Genomic DNA, 20802 nt, shown 5'->3' with positions numbered 1-20802 from the left:
CCCCCCCCCCCCACACACACACATGTAAACATTTTGGATATTATTTACGCCACAGATAAGGAGGCTTCATGTCTTCAGTATTGTTACAAACCTCAGAACACACACACCAGGAGTGGACAGACAAGGAGGTGATTTTAATTTACAAGTAAAATCAGAGAAGTTGCAGACAAGAGTGCAGTTGCCTGTAGGGCTGTGCCTGATTCTGTATTGAGATCTCTACCCAGACAATTCTGCCACCCCAACAGACTCCACAGTTGTCTCCCCTCAGAAGTTGTTCCCTTTGGATTATCCGGACTGAGAACAACTCATGAGGCTCCTTAGCTGCCCCCTCAGTGGGCACTCCAACCTGATGCAGCTTCACTCTTGGCATCCATTCCTTCCTTCTCTCTTTCCATGAGTTGTCTCCTTTCTTTTCTTGTCTGTCTGCCTTGCCTGGGACCTCCTTTAACAGCCCTATGCAGGTTCCTCCTGTGGCAATAGCCCCTGAGCCGTCTTCAGTCATTGTGTCTCCCATTAGACTGGCCAGGAGTTATCACCTGAGCTTCGACTCTAGAGAATCCGCGTGCTTGCCAGTTCTCTGTGTGTGGTAAACATGAGGAGCGCTTCTGGTAAGGACCCGCCCCACTGCCTGTTGCTGTGGATCACCGGGTGGGGTTCATCCCTAGGCTCGCTTCACCGCCCCACTGCCTGTTGCTGTGGATCATCGCGTGGGGTTCATCCCTAGCTCTCGCTTCAGTTCTTAGGACTTAGAACCAATTTTATGGTATTCACGATGGAGCTACTGACTTTGTGGTCAAAAGCCCTGGGCCATTCACATCCCTGGCATGCTTCCCAGAAATCTGATAAGCATGGGATTCTGGGGAATCTTCCCTTCCATGATTCAGCTTAGGTATCTAGTATCCTCCCTCAGGGAAAAAAATGCTTTTGAAGAGCATTTACATCCCTTAGTTTGCAGAAGAGGCTCACCAGAGCATGTTTGCACAGTATTGATTGTTGAAGTTGTAGCAGGAGGTGGTGTTATTATGCACTGAAACATCTTCTGCAGAAAATTTTACACTCCCGTTTAATTATATATGTGTGTGTGTGTGTGTGTGTGTGTATGCAAATTCCCTTATCAAATCACCCACTGATATTTGCACACAAACACACATGCCCACCCTCTCTCCTATAGATGGTCTTCCTTCTCTTCCCTTGGTGTTGAATTAGCTAAAGCTGTGGTTTGCTGCATACCTGTGGGAAAGTCTGTTCTGTTCTGCTAAGTAGTCTTTATGGCAGTACAATAATGCTGTTCTCTTCAGCCGGTTCTGGGCAAAGCCCCTGGGATGTCCTCCTGTGTACTGGCTTACACACAAGGCAAAGGATCATGAATTCCCAATCCAGATGAAGCCAGTCCAGAGCCACTACAGGTGGAGTTTCTACCTCTGCCTCCCAGATATAACACCTCACCACAGAAATGACCATTCACTGGAAAGCTAACAGATTATTATTGGTAGACATAAATCTATTTGTGCTTACTTCAGATAAAAGTCGAGTCACATTTCTGTATAATAACTGGATCAGTTAGAATCTATCCGAGAGCTCATATATGTAGACAGTATTTGTAAAAGATAAATCATAATAAGAGCTGTGAAATTTTTATAAAATAAATCACAGTTCTTTGGGAAAATTAAGATTAACCATTAAAGATATATGAATACCTTTATAATATGCTTTGAACAGGACAGGAAATTGAGGAAAGGAAAAAAATATTTAACAGTTCAGCAAAAATTGATAAGAATATAAAATGTATGATTAGAATAGAGGTAAATAAAATCAAACATAAGAATAAAACATAGTGAGAGATTATCCAAAGCAAAGTTTCATACATAATTTAATTCACTTTAAAATATTATTATTTATTAATTAGGTTTTAAACAGCAGAACAGCTGTCAGTATTTTATGAATCAAATATTTAAAATGTCCGCCAATGCTTTAAAGTAAAGAGCTAGATAAAGGTGTGTACAGACAAATGTTAACCAGGAGAAACATGGGGTGTCTGTGTTGCTTTAAGAAATCCAAGTGCCCTCCACCCCATACACACACTACATAGCTGGGATAGTGGTACTGTGTCTTAAGCTTTTCACCATCTAGTTCTACTACAATAGTAGCAGAGTCAGAGGAGAGCAAGCAGACACACCCCAGGCCTCCAACATCTACCATGGCATTACTGTTCCCTTCTATAGTCAAAACAGTAGTCAGCTTGCCTGCTTGCTTTTATTGGTTATTTTATTTGTTTGCATTTCAAATGTTCTCCCACTTCCCAGTTTCCCCTCTGCAAGCCGCCTATTCCATCCTCCTCCCCTACCTCTATGAGGGTGCTTCCCCCAACCCACTCCCATCTCACCTTTCTAGCATCCCACTATGCTGCATCATCAAGCCTCCACAGGACCAAGGGCATCCCCTCCCATTGATGCTAGATAAGGCAGTCCTCTGCTACATATGTAGCCGGAGCCATGGGTTTCTCCATGTGTACTCTTTGGTTAGTGGTTTAGGCTCGGGGGGAGGGGGGTCTGTTTGGTTGATATTGCTGTTCTTCTTATGGGGTTGCAAACCCCTTCAGCTCCTTCAGTCCTTTCTCTAACTCCTCCATTGGGGACCCCATGCTATATCCAATGGTTGGCTGTGAGCATCTGCATCTGTATTGGTCAGGCTCTGGCAGAGCCTCTCTGGGGACAGCTATACCAGACTTCTGTCAACAAGTGCTTCTTGGCATCAGCAATAATGTCTGGGTTTGGTGCCTGCAGATGGGATGAATCCATAGGTGGGACAGTCTCTGGATGGCCTTTCCTTCAGTCTCTGTTCCACTCTCAGTCCCTGTATTTTCTTTAAAAAGGAACAATTCTGGCTTAAAATTTTTGAGATTCATGGGTGGCCCCACCCCTCAACCGGGGGCTGTGCCTATTCCTTGGGTATGGTCTCTACAGGTTCTATCAAGTGACACTCAGAAGGCAGAGGCAGTCGGATCTCTGTGAGTGTGAGGCCAACCTACCTGTTCTACATAGCGAGCTCCAAGACAGCCAAGGTTTTACAGAGAGAACCTAATCTCAAATGACAAAAGAACTTAAAACTTGACACATGAAGGTTTTAAAGACACAAGCAAGAGTTAAAAATAATTAGCCTACTGATGTTATCTATTGACAGTAGCAGATTCTATTAAATATGAATACCAGGATATGGTAAAGCACTTGCTAAAATGCAAAAATAAGATGCAATACAATTATGAATCAAAACTTCAGGAAAGTAGGAAAACAATGGACATTCCATATCCTAATAATGACTTGACCAATGGTGCGGAGAATGTCACATCTCATGGTGAAATGTTCATATATCTCTTAAGTTGGGGCAGTGTTTTAGCGGGGCTCTTCTCACCCAAGAGAGGAGGGCGGGATCAGCTCTTCATGAATTTGAAGTTTTTGCTGAGTCACACAGACCTAGCCCGGAGCATGCAGAGGCAGACCTATGATGAATGAGCAAATGGATTTTGTTTTTTTGTTTTTGTTTTTGTTTGGGGATTTTTTTTTTTTTTGGTGTTTCATTACACTGTTTGTTGGTTTGTTTATTCATGGGGAGAAGAAAGCATTTTATTTCCCTGAGTATTCATGTGAGTTTATGAATAACAACGCATTTTAACCTGTTTTATTTTAATCGGTCTCAGAAGTGACTCAACCTTCTGTAGCTCACATGTTCTATGGCATGAATCATAAAATAATTCCATAACAGGATAAATGCAACCTGTCCTATAAATTTAGTAGGAACTCAAGTTTTGTAGCATCTCTCAGTCGCCCTTAGAAGCCTGCTTCTTTCTACTGAGAGACAGAAAGGGAGTGGATCTGGCCAGAAGGGGAGGTGGGGGTGGGAGGAGCTGGGAGGACCAGAGGAAAAGGAAACTCTAATCAGGATATATCATATGAGAAAATGAGAGTAATAAAATACGTATGTGAGTTTCATCCAAAACTTGATTAAATTTGGAAAAAGTCCAGTTTGACTATCAATGGATCTGCTACAAGACATTAGACCTTCAACTATGATTATTTAGCTCTAAAGTATTTAAGGATTATATTCAGAAACATATTAATTATTATTTTCTGTCTCTGTCTTGTCTCTGTCTCCATCTCTGTCTCTGTCTCTGTCTCTCTGTCTCTCAATCTTCCTCTCTCTCTGTTTGTGTGTGTGCGTGAGAAAGAGAGACACAGAGACAGAGACAGATCATATGGACTGTGAAAGGTGGGTGTGGATGTGTGGGTGTAAAACTAGCAGTTGGCACACACACTCACACACACACACACACCCTCCTTCCCTCTCCCTCTCTCCCTTCCTTCCTAAACATTCTTTAAGTCTCTTAAATAGTTTTATTTATATGTTCTTCCTATGCCATCCCTACTCATTCCCAACATACCTGCCCCCAACTTCATGTCTAATTTTTTCCTAAACCATTGAGTCAAATCAGTACTGCCCATGTGCACATTTGTGTGGCGTCATGCATCAGGCCAGCTGTTATCAACACAGCTATTCTCCTGTACAACAGCCCTATCACACCCGCAGACTAGCCCCTCAGCGCATTCCTCCTCATTCTCAGGCTCTTACATCCTTGACCCCTGTGCTATGACATTACCTGCATCTTGGGAGGGGACTGATGTAGCTGCCCCGTCTATGGCTCTCAGCATTTTGAACAGTTGGAGTCTCTAGAGACTACCCTCTGCAATAAGAAACATCTCTCACATGGGTTCATGAGAACACATTAGTTCATGTTTAGTGGGGCCATGAGAATAAATCAAACCAAATTCATATGTTGACTCAAATACAATAAAATCTAATTTCTTGCTCGCTAAGCCGTGTGTATGGCCAGTGGTTGGCCTCTCTGCTCTAAGATTTTACGGTTGCAGCTATTGCTCGCTTGGTACACCATCTCCAAACTCATCTAAAGAGGGAAAATGACAAGAGAAATCCAACCATTTCTTTAGATTAGGACTCACAAATGGCATGCATTTCTCCTGTTTATCTTCCACTGGTGAAAAGGAATTCCTTCCTCATTGTGAATGGAGTATTGTTTGGAATTAGAAAAAAGATAATGTCAAAACTTTGTCAAAAGGATGGCCCATGATGAACAATACCTTGGAGAAGTGTGAGAGAGGCTCTGAGAAAAAGGCAGAGGGCCTTTTACCTCAGGTGCGTTTCCTTGGGTGTGATTTTATGTCTCCTGTGTTACATACTTACATTCAATTTATAAGGCATGTTTATCCTTCTTGGATGTCAGACCATAGCTGTGGAACCCAGTCTGGTCAGTGTACCCTGAATCTGGATATGACCTTCTGTCTCACTTCCATGCTTTCCCAGATATAATCTATAGTACGTGCCAGGCCATTGCGTTTCAACTGCTCTGTCCTGAGAAAGTTCTGGGAAAGGGCTGCTCTGTCAACATTTACTATGGGCTTACTGACATTTATTGACATATTTTTCTGACCATGTTTTTTAGAACTCAACCTTTTTTAGATCATTGCTTTCTTTGTTAAATTCGTGTATATAAATGTACACTGAAATTGAAGTCAGGTTGTCTGCAGCATCAGACTGCAGTCTGCCCCATTCTTCCTGGTCCTCAGATCCTGGGCCCAGCCAACAAAATCTGCACAGGTCAATGGAAGAGGGGACAGAAAGAAGATAAGATGTCTTGGTGAAGGGTTGGTGGCATCTGACATTGGAGGGAAGGTATTGGACAGTCAAGACCACTGTGAAGAGACTACATGAAGGTCTTCCCTAGTATTTGGCAACATTTACTATGAAGTTCCAAACTGTCTTTCATATAAGAAATAATGTAACAAAACTACTTGAAAGCGTAGATTATTTAAAATCTCACACACATATATCTAGTATTTGAGAGAGGAGACATAAAAAACAATCAAAAATGAAAGGATAGAACTTAAATAGTCAATGCCAGGGCAATTTGCTTAACAGACATAAAAGAAACACAGTTGCCAACAGCATCTTACTTAGGTCCTGTGGTCTCACACTGTATATACACAGCTTACTGACTCCCCCTCCCCCCCAAAAAAAACCAGTTAAAACCACTTGAAGAAAGTGAAGGATATGTTCATATAATTTTCAAAACGTGGAAATGCTTTCCTTTTTTAGTGGATTTTTATTTGTGTACATGCATGGACCGGCTTTGCAGTGTGTACACCATGTGTGTGCAGGTGCCTACAGAGACCAGAACAGGGTGTTACAGATGACTGTGAGCTGCCCAGTGTGGGTGCTGGAGCTGAGCCTGGTTCCTCTGTAAGAGCGACAAGTGCCCCTAATCACTGAGCCATCTCTTCAGCCCCAGAAGTGCTTTCTAAATAAGAAATACACGTAAAATACAAGGTTGGTAGAACTGTTAAATTGGGTTAAAACTGAAGCAAAATGGGTGTACAAAGTGAGGTTGGCAATTTGAGATTAGCGAAGTTGATGAACTAGCAGCAAATGTGACTCAACAGACTTACCAAGCTAGACTATTTACAGAAGAAATCTAAAGACCATTCAGTATATAGATAAGACATCTGCCTTCTGTACAATACAATACAACATAAATCAATAGGTTGTCCTCCACACAGCCCCAGATTGGCTAGTGTACATTTGTGTATACTTGCTATGAGTCTAAGGAACTCAATTTTTTTCTTTTTCCCCAGTTTCTGTTCCATGAACACAGTAACACATTCTGCCTTGTTGGGTATAGATGTGCACTGGTTTGCTAGGTCTCTCTCTCTCTCTCTCTCTCTCTCTCTCTCTCTCTCTCTCTGTGTGTGTGTGTGTGTGTGTGTGTGTGTGTGTGTAACAGAGATACAGATAGCACAGTTGCATACACACGTGGGGGCCAAAGGTCAGCATCAGCCCTCCCCTGATCAGCCTCATCTTATTTAAGTATTATCCGGAGCTCACTGTTTTGGCTAGGCTGGCTGGCCAGCATCCCCTGGAATCTACCTGTTTCTTCATTCCTCATGGTCTGCCTTATGGGGAACAGGTGTGCACTGCCTCGCTAGGTTTTTATGTGGATGCAAGCTGAACTACGGTCATAATATTTGTACAGCAAGAACTTATCCTATTGAGCCATCTCCCAGCCCCTACACTTAACTCTCAAGGGCACTTGGGCCACAGAGGAGATTTCCTTCCGTTCTCTCATCTCAGCCCCATCAATACAGCAAGGTACCTTTCAGCTCAACCCAGTGCCTTAAATATAGCAGAGACCTTTCTGGATTGAGGTTCAGTGTCAGCTTTAGGTTCTATAGACTTAAGCCTTGAGGTGGGCTTTTCCTCTGCACTTTTCTTTTTCCTACCCGTTCCTACCTTATTCCTGCTGGGAGGTCTCTGTGTAGCTTAATTCCATGCCCTGTCCCTATTGCAAAACTCAGCACTCCTAATGGTAATCACCATTGTGTTTGCTTAGTATAAGCCTTTTGATGAAGGAAGGGTTTTCTTCATCTCCCCTAACACAAACAGAATTCAGTCCCCAGAAGCCAGACATGGGTGGTCTATATGTGTAATCCCGGGGGAGGGGGGGTTGGAAGTGAAACACATGAGGATCCCTTCAGCTCTCTGGCCAGCCAACCTAGACTACTTTGAGAGCTGCAGGCTCAGTGAAGGACCTTGACTTAAGACACAAGGTGGGAGCCGGGCGTGGTGGCGCACGCCTTTAATCCCAGCACTCGGGAGGCAGAGGCAGGCAGATTTCTGAGTTCGAGGCCAGCCTGGTCTACAAAGTGAGTGCCAGGACAGCCAGGGCTACACAGAGAAACCCTGTCTCGAAAAAACCAAAAAAAAAAAAAAAAGACACAAGGTGGGTAGTGACTGGGGGATACATTTATCATTAATTTCTGGCCCCCTACATGCATATGTGCACAAAGACAGACACATAGACAGACAGATACACCAGGCACAGGCACACGCACACACACACACACACACACACCTTTTATTATTCTCCTGCTTGTACCCATTACCCACCAGCAGTGTAAGTTTGCCTGAAACTTCAGTGGGAATACAGTTTAGAGAATTTGGAGATTGCTTCTAGTAGGAATTGGCTTCTATTGCATTCCCTTGTCTCTCTTGTCTCTGTCTCTTGTTTTTCTTCCATTGTATTGTGTGCATACAAGGCAACACTTGGCAAGCAAGTGCTTATCCCTAGACTGCCACAGACCAGCCCCAGTCGGCCTCCCTCAATCTGCAGAAGAAATCAGGGGGTTCCAGTTACAGGTGGGCAAGGAGTTGGTGAGAAGGGGGTGACAGACAGACATGGACACAGAGAGTGTGCTGTATCTGAATGTAATTTGTCAAATGGAGCATCAAACTTTTAATACAGAAGAAAATAGGGAAGTTAGGTGACACATCGGCAAGGTACAATGAGGTTTCTGGATGCTTAATGGCTCTTACACGAAGCAGAGGAATGCAAACATAAAGACTGGCAGGAAGTGGGCAATAAAACAACTGAGACAAAGTCAGCTCTATCTAAGGTCAGCCATATTCTTAGAAGCCAGGTGTGAGGTCTTTACACTCCTGGGGCAAGGGTTTTCACACCCAAGTCATGGTTCTAATTAGGGAGTTCCGCTCTAGCTAACCTCATGAATAATGCAATACTCTAAAACCACAGCCTGATCTGCTTCCCAAACCATTTTAAATTCCTGTATATGTGAGTAGCTCAGCTTTTATTCTAAGTGATTGTGTGTGGGGACTTTCTAATAATAAGTAATGTAGTCTGCCATACATAACTATAATAAGAATTCTAAACTTACTTTGCTAAGCTTGCCCTGAGATTTCTAACTCTATGTAGTAGATAGCAATGCCTGATTTCTTTCACTATCTTTCTTACAATACTAGAAGCAATTCTGAATGTCACTGAATAGGCAACATTCTTACTGAATTCCAAGCCCAGGGTCAGCTCAGGGACTACTTAAGGCATTGGTGAAGGCCAGGAAGCAAAGTTCAATTTTGCTTAGGTATTTGGCAGATCGTTGCTTGGAGGCACCTATAATAAAACAATACTGAAAGAAAGCACACAGATCCATTTGCAAGGACAAGTTTGGAGCATTCATTATATGGGATGCCATGGTTCCAGGAGATTAAGTTTCCGTGAACTTTTTACCTCAGGACTGTGTCCAGGTTTCTGGGCCTGTCATATGAGAGTCACTACTGGAGTGGATATAGCACTAGACTGTCCATAAAATCTATTCTACCCCCCTCCCCCCGCCCCCAGAGAGATCCATGCATGTCCTCTGCAGCCCTCTTCTTCACATAACATCTTTGGGTCTATGGATTGATTGTAGCTTGGTAATCATTTACTTAACAGCCAATATCTACTTGTAAGTGAATACACACCATATTTATCTTTCTGGGTTTTGGATACTTCACATAGGATGATTTTTTTCTAGTTGTATCTATTTGTCTGAAATTGTCATGGTGCCATTTTTATTTTATACAGCCTTTTTTGTTGCCCACCCCCCCCTCGAGACAGGGTTTCTCTGTATATCCCTGGCTGTCCTGAACTCACTTTGTAGACCAGGCTGGCCTCGAACTCAGAAATCCACCTGCCTCTGCCTCCCGAGTGCTGGGATTAAAGTCGTGCACTACCATGCCGGGCAACCAGCAGTCAGAAAGTACAAGAAAGTTTTTAGGATTTTTTAGAAGTTATCATCAGCATTTCAGTATAGTTAGAGAGCTAGAAGGCCCTGAGACCCTCAGACTTTAAAGCCATCATCAGAGTCCTACTCTGTAACTCCACCACTACCCTGGCCCGGGCTGTGAGGCTCCCAGCATCTTATGTGTAAATGAACAATTTTTTAATTTAATTTTAATTTTTATCCATTTTTCTGTTGAGGAACGTCTAGGTTGTTCCCGGTCTCTGTCTACTAAGAATAGAGATGAAATGAACATAGTTGACCTAGTGTTCTTGTGGTAGGATGGAGCATCCTTTGGGTATATGCCCAAGAGTGGTATAGCTGGGTCTTGAGTTAGATTGAATCCAAACTTTCAGATTAACTGCCATATTGATTTCCATAGTGGCTATACAAGTTTTCACTCCCACCAGCAATGGAGGAATGTTCCCATTGCTTCACATCCTTGCCAAAATGAACTGTCATTTGTGATATTGATCTAAGCCACTCTGGCATGTATAAGATGATAGATGCATATAGATATACATATATAGACATGAACTATTATTAGATATTAGATTTTAGCTTAGCACTTTTATTTTCACCATAAGAAAAGGTAGGTCTCTGACTTTAATGCCTGCTCTTGGGACTCTTTTTCTTCTATTGGGTTGCCATGTCCAACTCCAATGTGATGGTTTTTGCTTCATTTTATTATATTTTATTTTGTCATGTCTGGTTGTTATCTCTTGGAAACTTGCTTTTTTCCTAATGAGAGTCAGAAAGTGAATGGATCTAGAAGGGAGGGGAGGTGGGAAGACCTCTGAAGCATGGAGGGAGGGGAAACTATAATCAGGGTATATTATATAAGAAAACAATCTATTTTCAATAAAGGAAAATAAACAAATAAAAAGAACTAGAGTGTGTGGTCTTTGTAATAGGGGAGGTTAAGGAAATGAAGTTGTGAGGAAAGGCCTCTACTGTACATTAGCATGGCTGAAGTCAAGGTTAGAGAAAATCCACAGAGACATAGAGCCTCTGTGTTCTTTACATGGCAGAGAACAATTTCGTCTGAGCAGTAAGGAAGTATGCTTCCTGTATAAGCCTGGCCAGCCAACTGCCTTGAGCCAAGGATGGCCTTTTCTTTCTAAAATGTTTCTCTCAGTTCTGCTAGAGCTTGGATTCTGTCTGTCTCCTAAACTCTCCAAGAGTTCATATTCTAGACACTTGGCTGCCATGTGGTGATGCTAAGAGTGGTAGAACCCTAAAGGAAGTGGTAAGTATGGGTACCACTCTAAGAAGAAACTGATGCTCATCCCGTGAAGTGTGTTAGCTCTCCCTTCCTGTCCCTGTACCATACCATAGGAGACCTTGCCAAGATGAAAACTGCCATGCTGTGTCACCAGGAAAATTGACCCAAATAACCATCTTTCCTTTGTGAAGTACCTAGCCTCATTATTTTAATGTAACAATAGAAAACAGACTAATAAAAGTTCTCAACTGACAAAGCTTGACAGAATGGGGATTTGGGAAAGAGATAAGCACTCATTTAGATCAGTGACCTTGGCTATCTACTCTTCTTAAGCACTTCATTTATTTTGTTTTCCCTACCCCTTTTCTCATTAAATAGGGCAACATGATCAAGAGAGAGATAAGTGTGCGCCAACAAACTTGTGCTTTATTACAGAAGAACCTTCTTAAGAAATGGAGACTGAAAAGGGAGACCTTGATGGTATGGTTCCATGTCATTGCCACTGACTGCTGATGGTATAAATGTATTTGGCCTGAGAATTGCATTTAAAAAAAAAGTGTCTAAGCTCATGCACTGGGGAAACAAATTAATTTATTGGGAGTTTGGGAATAGCTAGGGTTTCTAACTACCAAAGCAAGGTGGTACCCCTCAGATGACCACCATTCTGCCAAGTACCCTTTAAAACATCTTGGTGTGTAATCCTTAGGCTATACCTACATTACGCTGCCTCTTCAACAACCAGATTTTCAACAAATTAAAGATGTCTTGAACTGGTTGCCAAGGTGACACTAGGTGAGAGCAGCACTGTAGACAACAGCTGATTGCATTTTGTACTTTCTCATGAGGATCTGTCTCAGCACAGGCAGTAAGAGGCCCAATACATTCATGTCCCTATCAGTAACTGACTGGAATTACTGACAATTGCGAGCCACACATATTTCATGTGGCTTGTCTCTGAGACGCCCTGGGCTTTTTACAAAGAGAGAGGCAAATTCGATAACCAAATGGTTGTGGGTGAATAATTTGGAATCATGATTTTTCTCTCTGTTGGTCATGGATGAATAATCTGGAATGGTGATTTTTTTCTCTCCCTTCTTGGGCTGTGTAGGAGTGGGTGAGCTCCTTGCTCCTTCTGCTTTTCTTATATTGGTATCCCCATGGTCATGAAGCTACTGACCTGTCTTCAGTGCCCACCAAGGATCTGGGACGAGTCGATTCTTTTAGACAATCTGGGTTCGTGATAGGCTACACGCCTGTCACCAGCATGACACAACAGATAATGGAGAAGGTAGCTGCGACCCCTTTCGTGGCAGGTATGTTTTCTAGTAACCTAGGAGTTAGGATTTGACTCTCGTCCATTTTATTCTTTTAAGTCCTAACAAGATATATAGCACTGAACATAGTATCTACAGAAAAGATTATTTTAGTGCTATCAACATAGGCACTGGGTGTATTTTGAACTTTTACATTATTCTTTGATTTTGGGGTTGTTTATTTGTTTGTTTTAGCTTATTAAACATATTATCAGCCTGGTTAGGGAAATGATTAAGCAGTTAAGAGAGCTTGCATTGGGTTTTCAGCACCGTTGTAGTCACTCACAACTGTCTGTTACTCCAGTTCAAGGACATCTGATACCCACTTCTGACCTCTGCAGGTATCATGCATTTATATGGTACACATACATACACGCAGGCAAAACACTCATATGTGTAAGATATATTATTAGGATTCATAAAGGAATACAATACTGTAGTGCTGCTTTTACTTACTACAAACCAGTGTCGGTTTATACCATGTTATATTTGTTAAAATGATGACTGTAGAAATAATTTAGCTGGCACCATCCTATACTTTATTTTGTTGAAGTTAGCACAATAGTCAAATATATAAAAATTAATTTTTATTAATTATTTCTTTTGACTGTGCCTCAATATAACCTCAGAAATATCGTCCTCTGACTTTTAGACTGAATAATGTATTCATCAGTAATTGATTCCATATTGTTTCCATGAAGAACTTTTGCAAAAAAATGACAGACTTGACATTTCAACATTGCCTCCTTCCATTATTCACTAACAACAATGTGCCCCGCTCTCTCATCTGCAGATAAAAAAGTCTTGGGACTGCTGGATGAAGAAAACATCAAGGAATTAGCAGAAAGTCATGCAGAAGTAATAAGAGTCATTTTTTCTGACACATTCTCATACCATCTGAAATTCCAGTTTGGACAGAGAATCCCAACATCGAGGGAACTCAGAGACCATAATGGTAGTTCTCCAGATACACAGTCCCACACTACTCTGTATTTCAATGGTGTTGACCCATTCATAAGGATAGATGTTATTATGACAAATTAGCCAACCTCTAAAAATGTCTGTTCATGTTGACATGTGTTAACATATTCCATGTATGATTGCTTTATATAGTTAGATGTATAAATGCTTAGATGTGTATGCATTTGCAAATGTATATGTACATATACATTTAAATACTAATAGTGTTATTTGGAATACATAACTGTAAAACGTGTATACATTGACAAATGTATATGTGTACGCACACTTACATATTAATAGTGTTGTTTGTAGTATATAGCTGTAAAATATTTATAAATGAAATAGGAAAACTCACACTCTGGGTGTTTTGTCCACAGACTAAACTTCCATTCAAATGCTTAAAGCTACATGAATGAGACGTTTCCAAAATTCCATGGTATAAAGGGTACCCATCTCCAGAAGAACATGTGATAATTGGATTTATATTTACAATTTTACTTGGCACAGGAACCAAGAGATATGGATGTTAGGAACAATCTTATAACAAATTAAGCCTTGGGTTTTAGAAAGGTGGAGATTCTGGCATGACTCTGGAGGGGCAGAGTAACACTGAGAGAGTAGAGAAGCTCACCTGCATAGTCATCAATGCAGTGGGCAAGATCAGCTGTTAGCAGAGGAAGAATGAAGGATTGTTTCTGTTACCTAGGGTCCTGGGTGAAAGTCTGAACTGTGAAAGAAAGACTAAATTAAAAAAGAGAAAGGAAATTTCCCTTTGAATACGTATAATATTGAGTTCACCTTCTTTGCGGTTTGGAATCATGTGTGAACTTGACTGTCTGGCCTGGGAAAACTCCATTAGAAATACGCAAGTCAAAATCATCCCCTTTTCCCTCAGGCATTTCTGTCAGGCATTTATTACGGCAAAACACAAATAACTAATTCACACATCACGGAATATCCTGGCTGACAAATACATATTTATTAGATGGTGTCTATGAAGATTTTTCCAATACAATATTTCTATTAACTCTATGAGAACTTCATGCAATGTACTTTGATCATAATTATCTGGCACTCCTCCCCACAACTCCTTGATCCAATTCCCACCTCATTTCCCAATATTATGTTCTGTGTGTGTGTGTGTGTGTGTGTGTGTGTGTGTGTGTGTGTGTGTGTGTGTGTGTGTTTGTGTATGATGTTTCAGTGCTCAGAGGCCATTGGATCTCTTGGAGCTAGAATTAAATACACACATGTAGTTGCACACAGACAAACTCAGACAAAACACACATACATATAATATAAAATTAAAACAAATTTTAAAGAAGGATCATTCTTGGAGAGGTGGTGGAAAGATTGTCAGTCAGAGGAGTAGGAAGTTTTCCACGAGGCTGTGACTCCTAGGAAGGTCAGAAAAGCTACATTCATGAAGTCTCACCAACATGACCTACACATGTATGACACAGACAGACATGCTAATGTGGGTGTAGGAAATTCAGAAGGCCTCTGCCTTACAGAAAGAAACACAGGCAACGAAGGAATGCTAAGGAGAGCAAAAATAGTATTCCCTAGGGAAGAACACATTAATTGGTTTTCAAATACCTAGAGGTCAGTCCTGAAAACATACATAGAAAAACTATACCAACTGAGCAGGTTACATTTATATATAATATAGTACATGTAGTAATATATGTGATATATTGAGGCATATATGCACACACATGAAAGCAGAGAGAGATACACAAAAGAGCTTGGACAAAGGAAAGGCAAGGGGAATTTGGTGTGATTATGAGCTCAAAATTTTTAAAATGATTAAAAAAAAAAAAAGAAAGCTTGCTGGGATATTCAAGGTAGGTGGTGGTTCCCTGGGAGACCTCTGTCTGACTCATATAGAATTTATGTTTTCATAGTTTTTGACCAGTTGGAATTGGGGGCTGTTGTGAAGACAACTGTTTGCTGTTCTCAGGGTGGAAATAACCTATGGTTGATGCTTATGGTTTCTTTTGTCCACGAAGCTCATTGTGATGGACTGTATGAAGATGCCAACTGTCTGATAGCCATATTCTGGAAGGAAGGATTTGTGGCTCTTCAAGCTGCCATCAATGCTGCCATCATAGAAGTAAGTGCATAATGTTGAATGCACCCTAATACACAAGACAAAACACCAGGGGCACAAAAGATACGAGGAAGAAGATACACATAGCTAGCCCTCTTCGTTCATCAATTCATTCAGGGAAAAAGTTACTAAAGCTGCTGTATGCTACAAAACAAAGACAAAGATTGGAGGGAGCCTGCCTTTTGCATGCTATCAGCCTTGTCAGGAAGCCATGTTTGTAAAGAGAAAATCATCAAAGCAGATGCTGTCTACAACAGGGGCTGTCTTAGTGTCCTGTCGCTGGGAAGAGCCAACATTACAAAATCAACTCTTATGTTAAAAAAGCATTTCCCTGGAGACTTGCTCACAGTTTCAGTTAGTCCATGGTCATGGTGGCAGGCCATTGTCATACAGGCTTGGTGCTGGAGCAGTAGGTTTGAGCATTCCACTCTGATCCACAGGCAGCACACAGAGACCACGTGACTGAACCTGGAATGGGCTTCTGAACACTCAAAGTATACTGCAGTGACTCACCTCCCCTAACAAGACCACTCTGACTCCAGCAAGGCCACACCTTCTAATCCTTCCCAAATAGTTCTACAAATCACTTTGCTTTTGCAACCCATTGTGATAACTCCTACACTCACCTTGCCTTGGATAATTCAGTGCTGCTCTCTTACCCCTGCTTCTTGGGGGTGGGGGGGCAATAATTCATTCCACTAAGCATCAGTGTCTTCAACCCTACTAACTGGGGACCAAGCATTCAAACGTACAAGTGGATGGGATCCATTCTCACTCAAACCATATCCCAGAATAATAGTTAAACTTGAGACTTAAGGTAAGAGATGTATTGAATGTACAAGTTTAGAAAAGGTATTTCAGACTATTCTGTTGTGATGTTGGCTGCGGAGTTGCAGACAGGAGGTGGAATCTGATCATTGTGGGTAAACTCAGAGTGCCTGAGCAGGATCCGAGGGGACCAGTGACAGGATGTGAAAATGGAATTTTCCTCTAGCAGATGCTTGTGGCAGGCCAGTAAGGGATTCCCTGGAAAGGGATGGTTTCAAACAGAACATGTCATTCATGATATTGCAAGTTTTATGAACAGATATCACTATGTTTTCAGACCACAACAAACCATTCAGTGATGGAGGAACTGCTCTCAGTTTCGGGGAAATTCATGAAGATTCATCCTTTTGTCAGTCAAGAAGGAATTCTGACTGATTTCTTCATTTTTACCTGCATCATTTCCTTCTCCCCAATCACCTATTATGTGTCAATCAATGTTGCAAGAGAGAGGAAAAGGATGAGGGGCTTGATGATGATGATGGGCCTTCGAGATCCAGCATTCTGGTAAGTAAAATGCAGGATAAACAACTAAACGGGGCGCCCTGAGAAAGTGGACATTTTGGCCTATGTTTGTTAGAACCAATAGCTACCTAGCTTTTTGCATTATCCTTCTACATGGAATAAGTAGACGTTGGTATAATGTTTGCCATGCTGGTGCTAGGTGTCTTTTCTGTACTTTTCTGCTTGAAGTGAAGAACCTAGGATTTAGGATTGGTGGGTAGTTGTAAAGCAGGGATTATTGGGTGGCTATGCACTCTGGTGACGGTGTCAAGACAATTAAAAGACTCGTGTTGCAGACAGTCTCAGGTGGCATTATTGCTGGAGCAAGATCACTGGGATAAAAGACACCAAGCATCCGGAGATTCTTCGGGACTGCAGAAGGGGATGGGCGAGTCTGAGGAGATGGGTTGGCAGAATGGGATTGTGGGCATGGCATAGGCAGTTTGATCTTTATATACTGAGTCATTTCAAGAATAGACAAGCATCTAGGAAGGGCAGAGGCATGAAGGTGGCATTTGTAGAGAAGGAAGTAAAATGGATACAAAGCCAACTATATTGAAACAAATCAGAAAGAGTTCCTGCTAGTACTACGACCCTAAAATTTTGTGTATTTGTATGTCAGACCCTTTCTATTATGATGATTACATTTTGACTGCCTTCCTGAATTAGTATTGGTAGAAAGCTGTAGAATCTAAAGATACAAGAGCCAAACGTCTGGACCAGGAATCATAACTATTTAACATCTACATTTGACAAATTGTCCATTAGTAAGACAAGAAAATATTAAAATGGAATTTCTGCTTAGTCTTGGAGTGGGAATCTTATGATTTGACATTTGCCATGTTCTTAAAACATTCCCTTACCCATAGCAACTGGTATATGCATGAGAATTGTTTTGTTGGTTTTGCAGCTATGTCTTAAACTGGTCTTTAACTATTATTATTTTACTATACATCTCATAGAATATTGACAACAAAGAAATTGATGAGAAAAGGCACGCTGATAATTTTGAGATAAGAGAAATAGAATTATGGAACTTGGAAGAATGCTTAGTGGGAAAAAGAATATTTGTAGTCCCATATGTATATCGTTGCATATCCTAAAACATGCAGTACCTGAAGAATGGCAACGTGAGTGAGTGGATGGATGAATGAATGAAGTACTAAAAGATGAAAGTATGCATAAACAAATGGATGAATGTTAAAATTATTTAAAAATCGATCATATATCTTCCTCATCTGCCATGTTTCAAAGACTAAAAGGGAATTTTATTTCCACACCAGGCTATCTTGGGGTCTGCTCTATGCTGGCTTTGTCTTCATTATGGCTATATCCCTGGCACTCGTTATCAAATCTGTCCAGTTTTTTATTCTAACCAGCTTCATGATGGTCTTTAGCCTCTTCCTCCTTTACGGATTGTCTATGGTGAGTTGATTTAAAATTCCCCTTGCCCATCCCTTACCCTAAGAATTAAGCATCTTCTCAAAGAGGTCATTATTTCACGTATAGTAGGTTTTTTAAATCTTCTGTTTGCACACAAAACTCCATAGACAAGTGTACTTTTTTGTACTGTGTAGCACAGTTTACAAGACATATTTTGTGTATTTGTATGTTAGATCCCTTCTATCATTATTATTATTCATTATTCATTATTATTATTACCATATTATTTGAGATAAATGAAAGCCACCTGGGTCTGCTCTCATTCTAGATCACTTTGGCTTTCCTAATGAGCGTCTTGGTGAGGAAGTCTGTCCTCACTGGCCTGTCTGTGTTTCTTCTCACCATCTTCTGGGGAAGTCTAGGCTTCACAGCCCTGTACAGATACCTCCCTGCATCTGTGGAATGGACTCTCAGTCTTTTTAGCCCCTTTGCCTTCACACTAGGAATGGCCCAGGTGAGGACCTGTTACCTATTGGTGACATCTTTCTTCTCTAGAACTCATTAGCCTGATATCATTTTTCACATGCAAAACTCTAAGATTTAAAGCCCTAGCATAATCACTCTGATTTAACAAAAGCGACCTTTTGAAAGCTTTCATGGGATTGGATGCAGCAAAGTAAGCCATCTAGAAAATGTGGGGGAGGGGAGTAAGACAGCATGGATGCTGGGGGGATGGCTCAGTGGGTAAGACCACTCTTTCAGAGGACCAGAGTTTGGTTCACAACTGCTTGTCGGGGCACCAGGCATACACGCCACAAACACAAACTTGGAGGCAAAGCACTCATACAGATGAAATAAAAGTAACTATATCTATATCATCTATATCTAGATAGATAGATAGATAGATAGATAGATAGATAGATAGATAGATAGATAGATAGATAATTCTAAGTTTGAGCACAGATTCCAAGTTTGAACACCTCCTCACTTTTGCCTAATGCTTCTATTTCATATCATGGCACTTACTATTACAGTTGCCCGCATGTCCATACTACAGAAGGGGTTTGGGAACTATACATCTCTTCTATGTTCATGGAGCGAGCGAAGTAGCCGATAACTATTTTATTACTGTAAAACCCAGTTTGAATTTTAACTTTTATCATAAATCTATTTTCTCTTCATTTTTAAAAAACTTTCAGCTCTTACGTGTGGACTATGATTTAAATTCTAATGCACCCCCTGATCCAGCCAGTGGCTCAAATCTGATTATAGCAACCAATTTCATGCTGGTATTTGATGCGTTTTTGTATCTGGCCCTGATGATGTACTTTGAAAAAGTTCTGCCAAGTGAGTACAGATGTGATCAAAATAAACTACCATCATAATAAATTGCATTCCCCAACCAGATTTCCTAAGGCATGTATTATTCATATTTCCAGCATCAACATGAAGAAGATTGGTCAACTCATTACCATTGGCCAAATCAGTTCTTCCATTTTCTTTGCCCTTGGTTGTTCAGACTTGAAACCTATTGTGTATATTGAATCACTGGCCTGTGTTTCACATCCTATAAGTTATGGCTTTTTTCTTGATTGATGTTCATTTGTTTATTAATTCATTGTGCTGGGGACCAAATCAGGGATTCACACATACTAAGCAAATGCTGGACCACTGAGCCACAGGCTTTAGCCCTTGTCTTATTCCTTTGTAAGAATCACTTTAGAAAGCTCATTCCTAAATGGATCTGCTGATGATGGATATTTATAGCTACTTTTGTGTGACTAGCTAGCTTAGCAATTCTGCATCCTAGCTGGACATCAGAATCATGCAGGGAAATGTGCAGAAGGAAGAAGGACAGCTGATGCCAGAGAGATGTAGATCCAATTTCTCAGTGAAGGGAGTTGGCTACCTGTAGTTTTAACAATCTTCCCAGAGTATCACAACACAAAAATAGTATTACCATCAGGGCGGAGTGGTTTGTGCTTGTAATCCCAGATTTTTCAGAACAGAGGGCAGCCTGAATCACAGAGTGAGCTCAAGACCCCTGAAACTTAGTAAGATCCTATCTCAAAAGAAAAAGCCAAAGGATGGCAGAGGCTTGGCAGAGCTCGGTGGAAGAGCCATGTACATGCTGGAGAAGTTATGTGAAGTACACCTCATGCTCTCAGAAGGCTCCTGGGTTTTTTTTGTTTGGTTGGTTGGTTGGTTTTTTCCCCCCTTCAATATTTTTTCTAGACATTATTCACAAGTTCAGTTTTTCTGCTTTAAAACCACCTTTATTAACATAATAAAAATTGTTCTTTCATCCCAAATCATCTAATTCTTTGGCTTCTGCCTGCCACTCTTTCACAAAGCATAAATATAAGACTAGAAATGACTTCATTCACATTTTTTTTACGAAAGTAAAAATGAATCACAGAAGAAAAAAGCTAATCCTGTGAAATACTGAAATCCCACAACAGTCTGGTTAGGAAACAGGTAGGGGCTGAAAACATCAAACTTCCAGTTCCACAGAGAGCTCAGCGCTTACTGTGTGAATGAAGCACAGCCCACGTGAGGAGTGGGCCTGAGCTCTAAAATTCCCCATTCTGACAGCGGAGGTCAGTTGCAGCATATTAGAGAACCATGTCCTTTCCTTCAAAGAACATCCAAAACTGGGGAAGGGAAGCAATGATAACACTCAAGTGGGCTAATTTCCGAGATGCTTGTGATGAACACATTCCCAAACGAGCCCCCAAAGCTCCTCCTTTACTACAAATGTGCCCTTGGTTCCCCTAAGTCTTATTACATCTTCTT

The 20802-nt window shown here is 41.1% G+C and overlaps 1 protein-coding gene across 2 annotated transcripts in view; it reads left to right on the top strand.

Annotated features, from left to right (window-relative positions):
- The window catches only part of LOC110304251 (ATP-binding cassette sub-family A member 8-B), a 59925-nt gene that overhangs the window by 1042 nt on the left and 38081 nt on the right, over nucleotides 1–20802 (top strand). The window contains exons 2-9 of one of the 2 annotated variants that reach the window (XM_021175489.2): nucleotides 11284–11385; nucleotides 12014–12218; nucleotides 13012–13173; nucleotides 15194–15297; nucleotides 16400–16626; nucleotides 17907–18048; nucleotides 18335–18520; nucleotides 19206–19353. In XM_021175489.2, the coding sequence (XP_021031148.1) occupies nucleotides 11290–11385; nucleotides 12014–12218; nucleotides 13012–13173; nucleotides 15194–15297; nucleotides 16400–16626; nucleotides 17907–18048; nucleotides 18335–18520; nucleotides 19206–19353 (1270 nt within the window). In that variant the 5' untranslated portion in view covers nucleotides 11284–11289. Of the gene's footprint in view, nucleotides 1–11283; nucleotides 11386–12013; nucleotides 12219–13011; nucleotides 13174–15144; nucleotides 15298–16399; nucleotides 16627–17906; nucleotides 18049–18334; nucleotides 18521–19205; nucleotides 19354–20802 lie in introns of those variants that run through there. The other variant, XM_029483089.1, reaches the window with a different exon arrangement.

The sequence above is a fragment of the Mus caroli genome, chromosome 11, assembly GCF_900094665.2.
Source record: "Mus caroli chromosome 11, CAROLI_EIJ_v1.1, whole genome shotgun sequence".
NCBI classification, from domain to species: Eukaryota; Metazoa; Chordata; class Mammalia; order Rodentia; family Muridae; genus Mus; species Mus caroli.
Note: the sequence above shows the minus strand (reverse complement) of the source record. Positions and strands in the feature narration are given on the sequence as shown.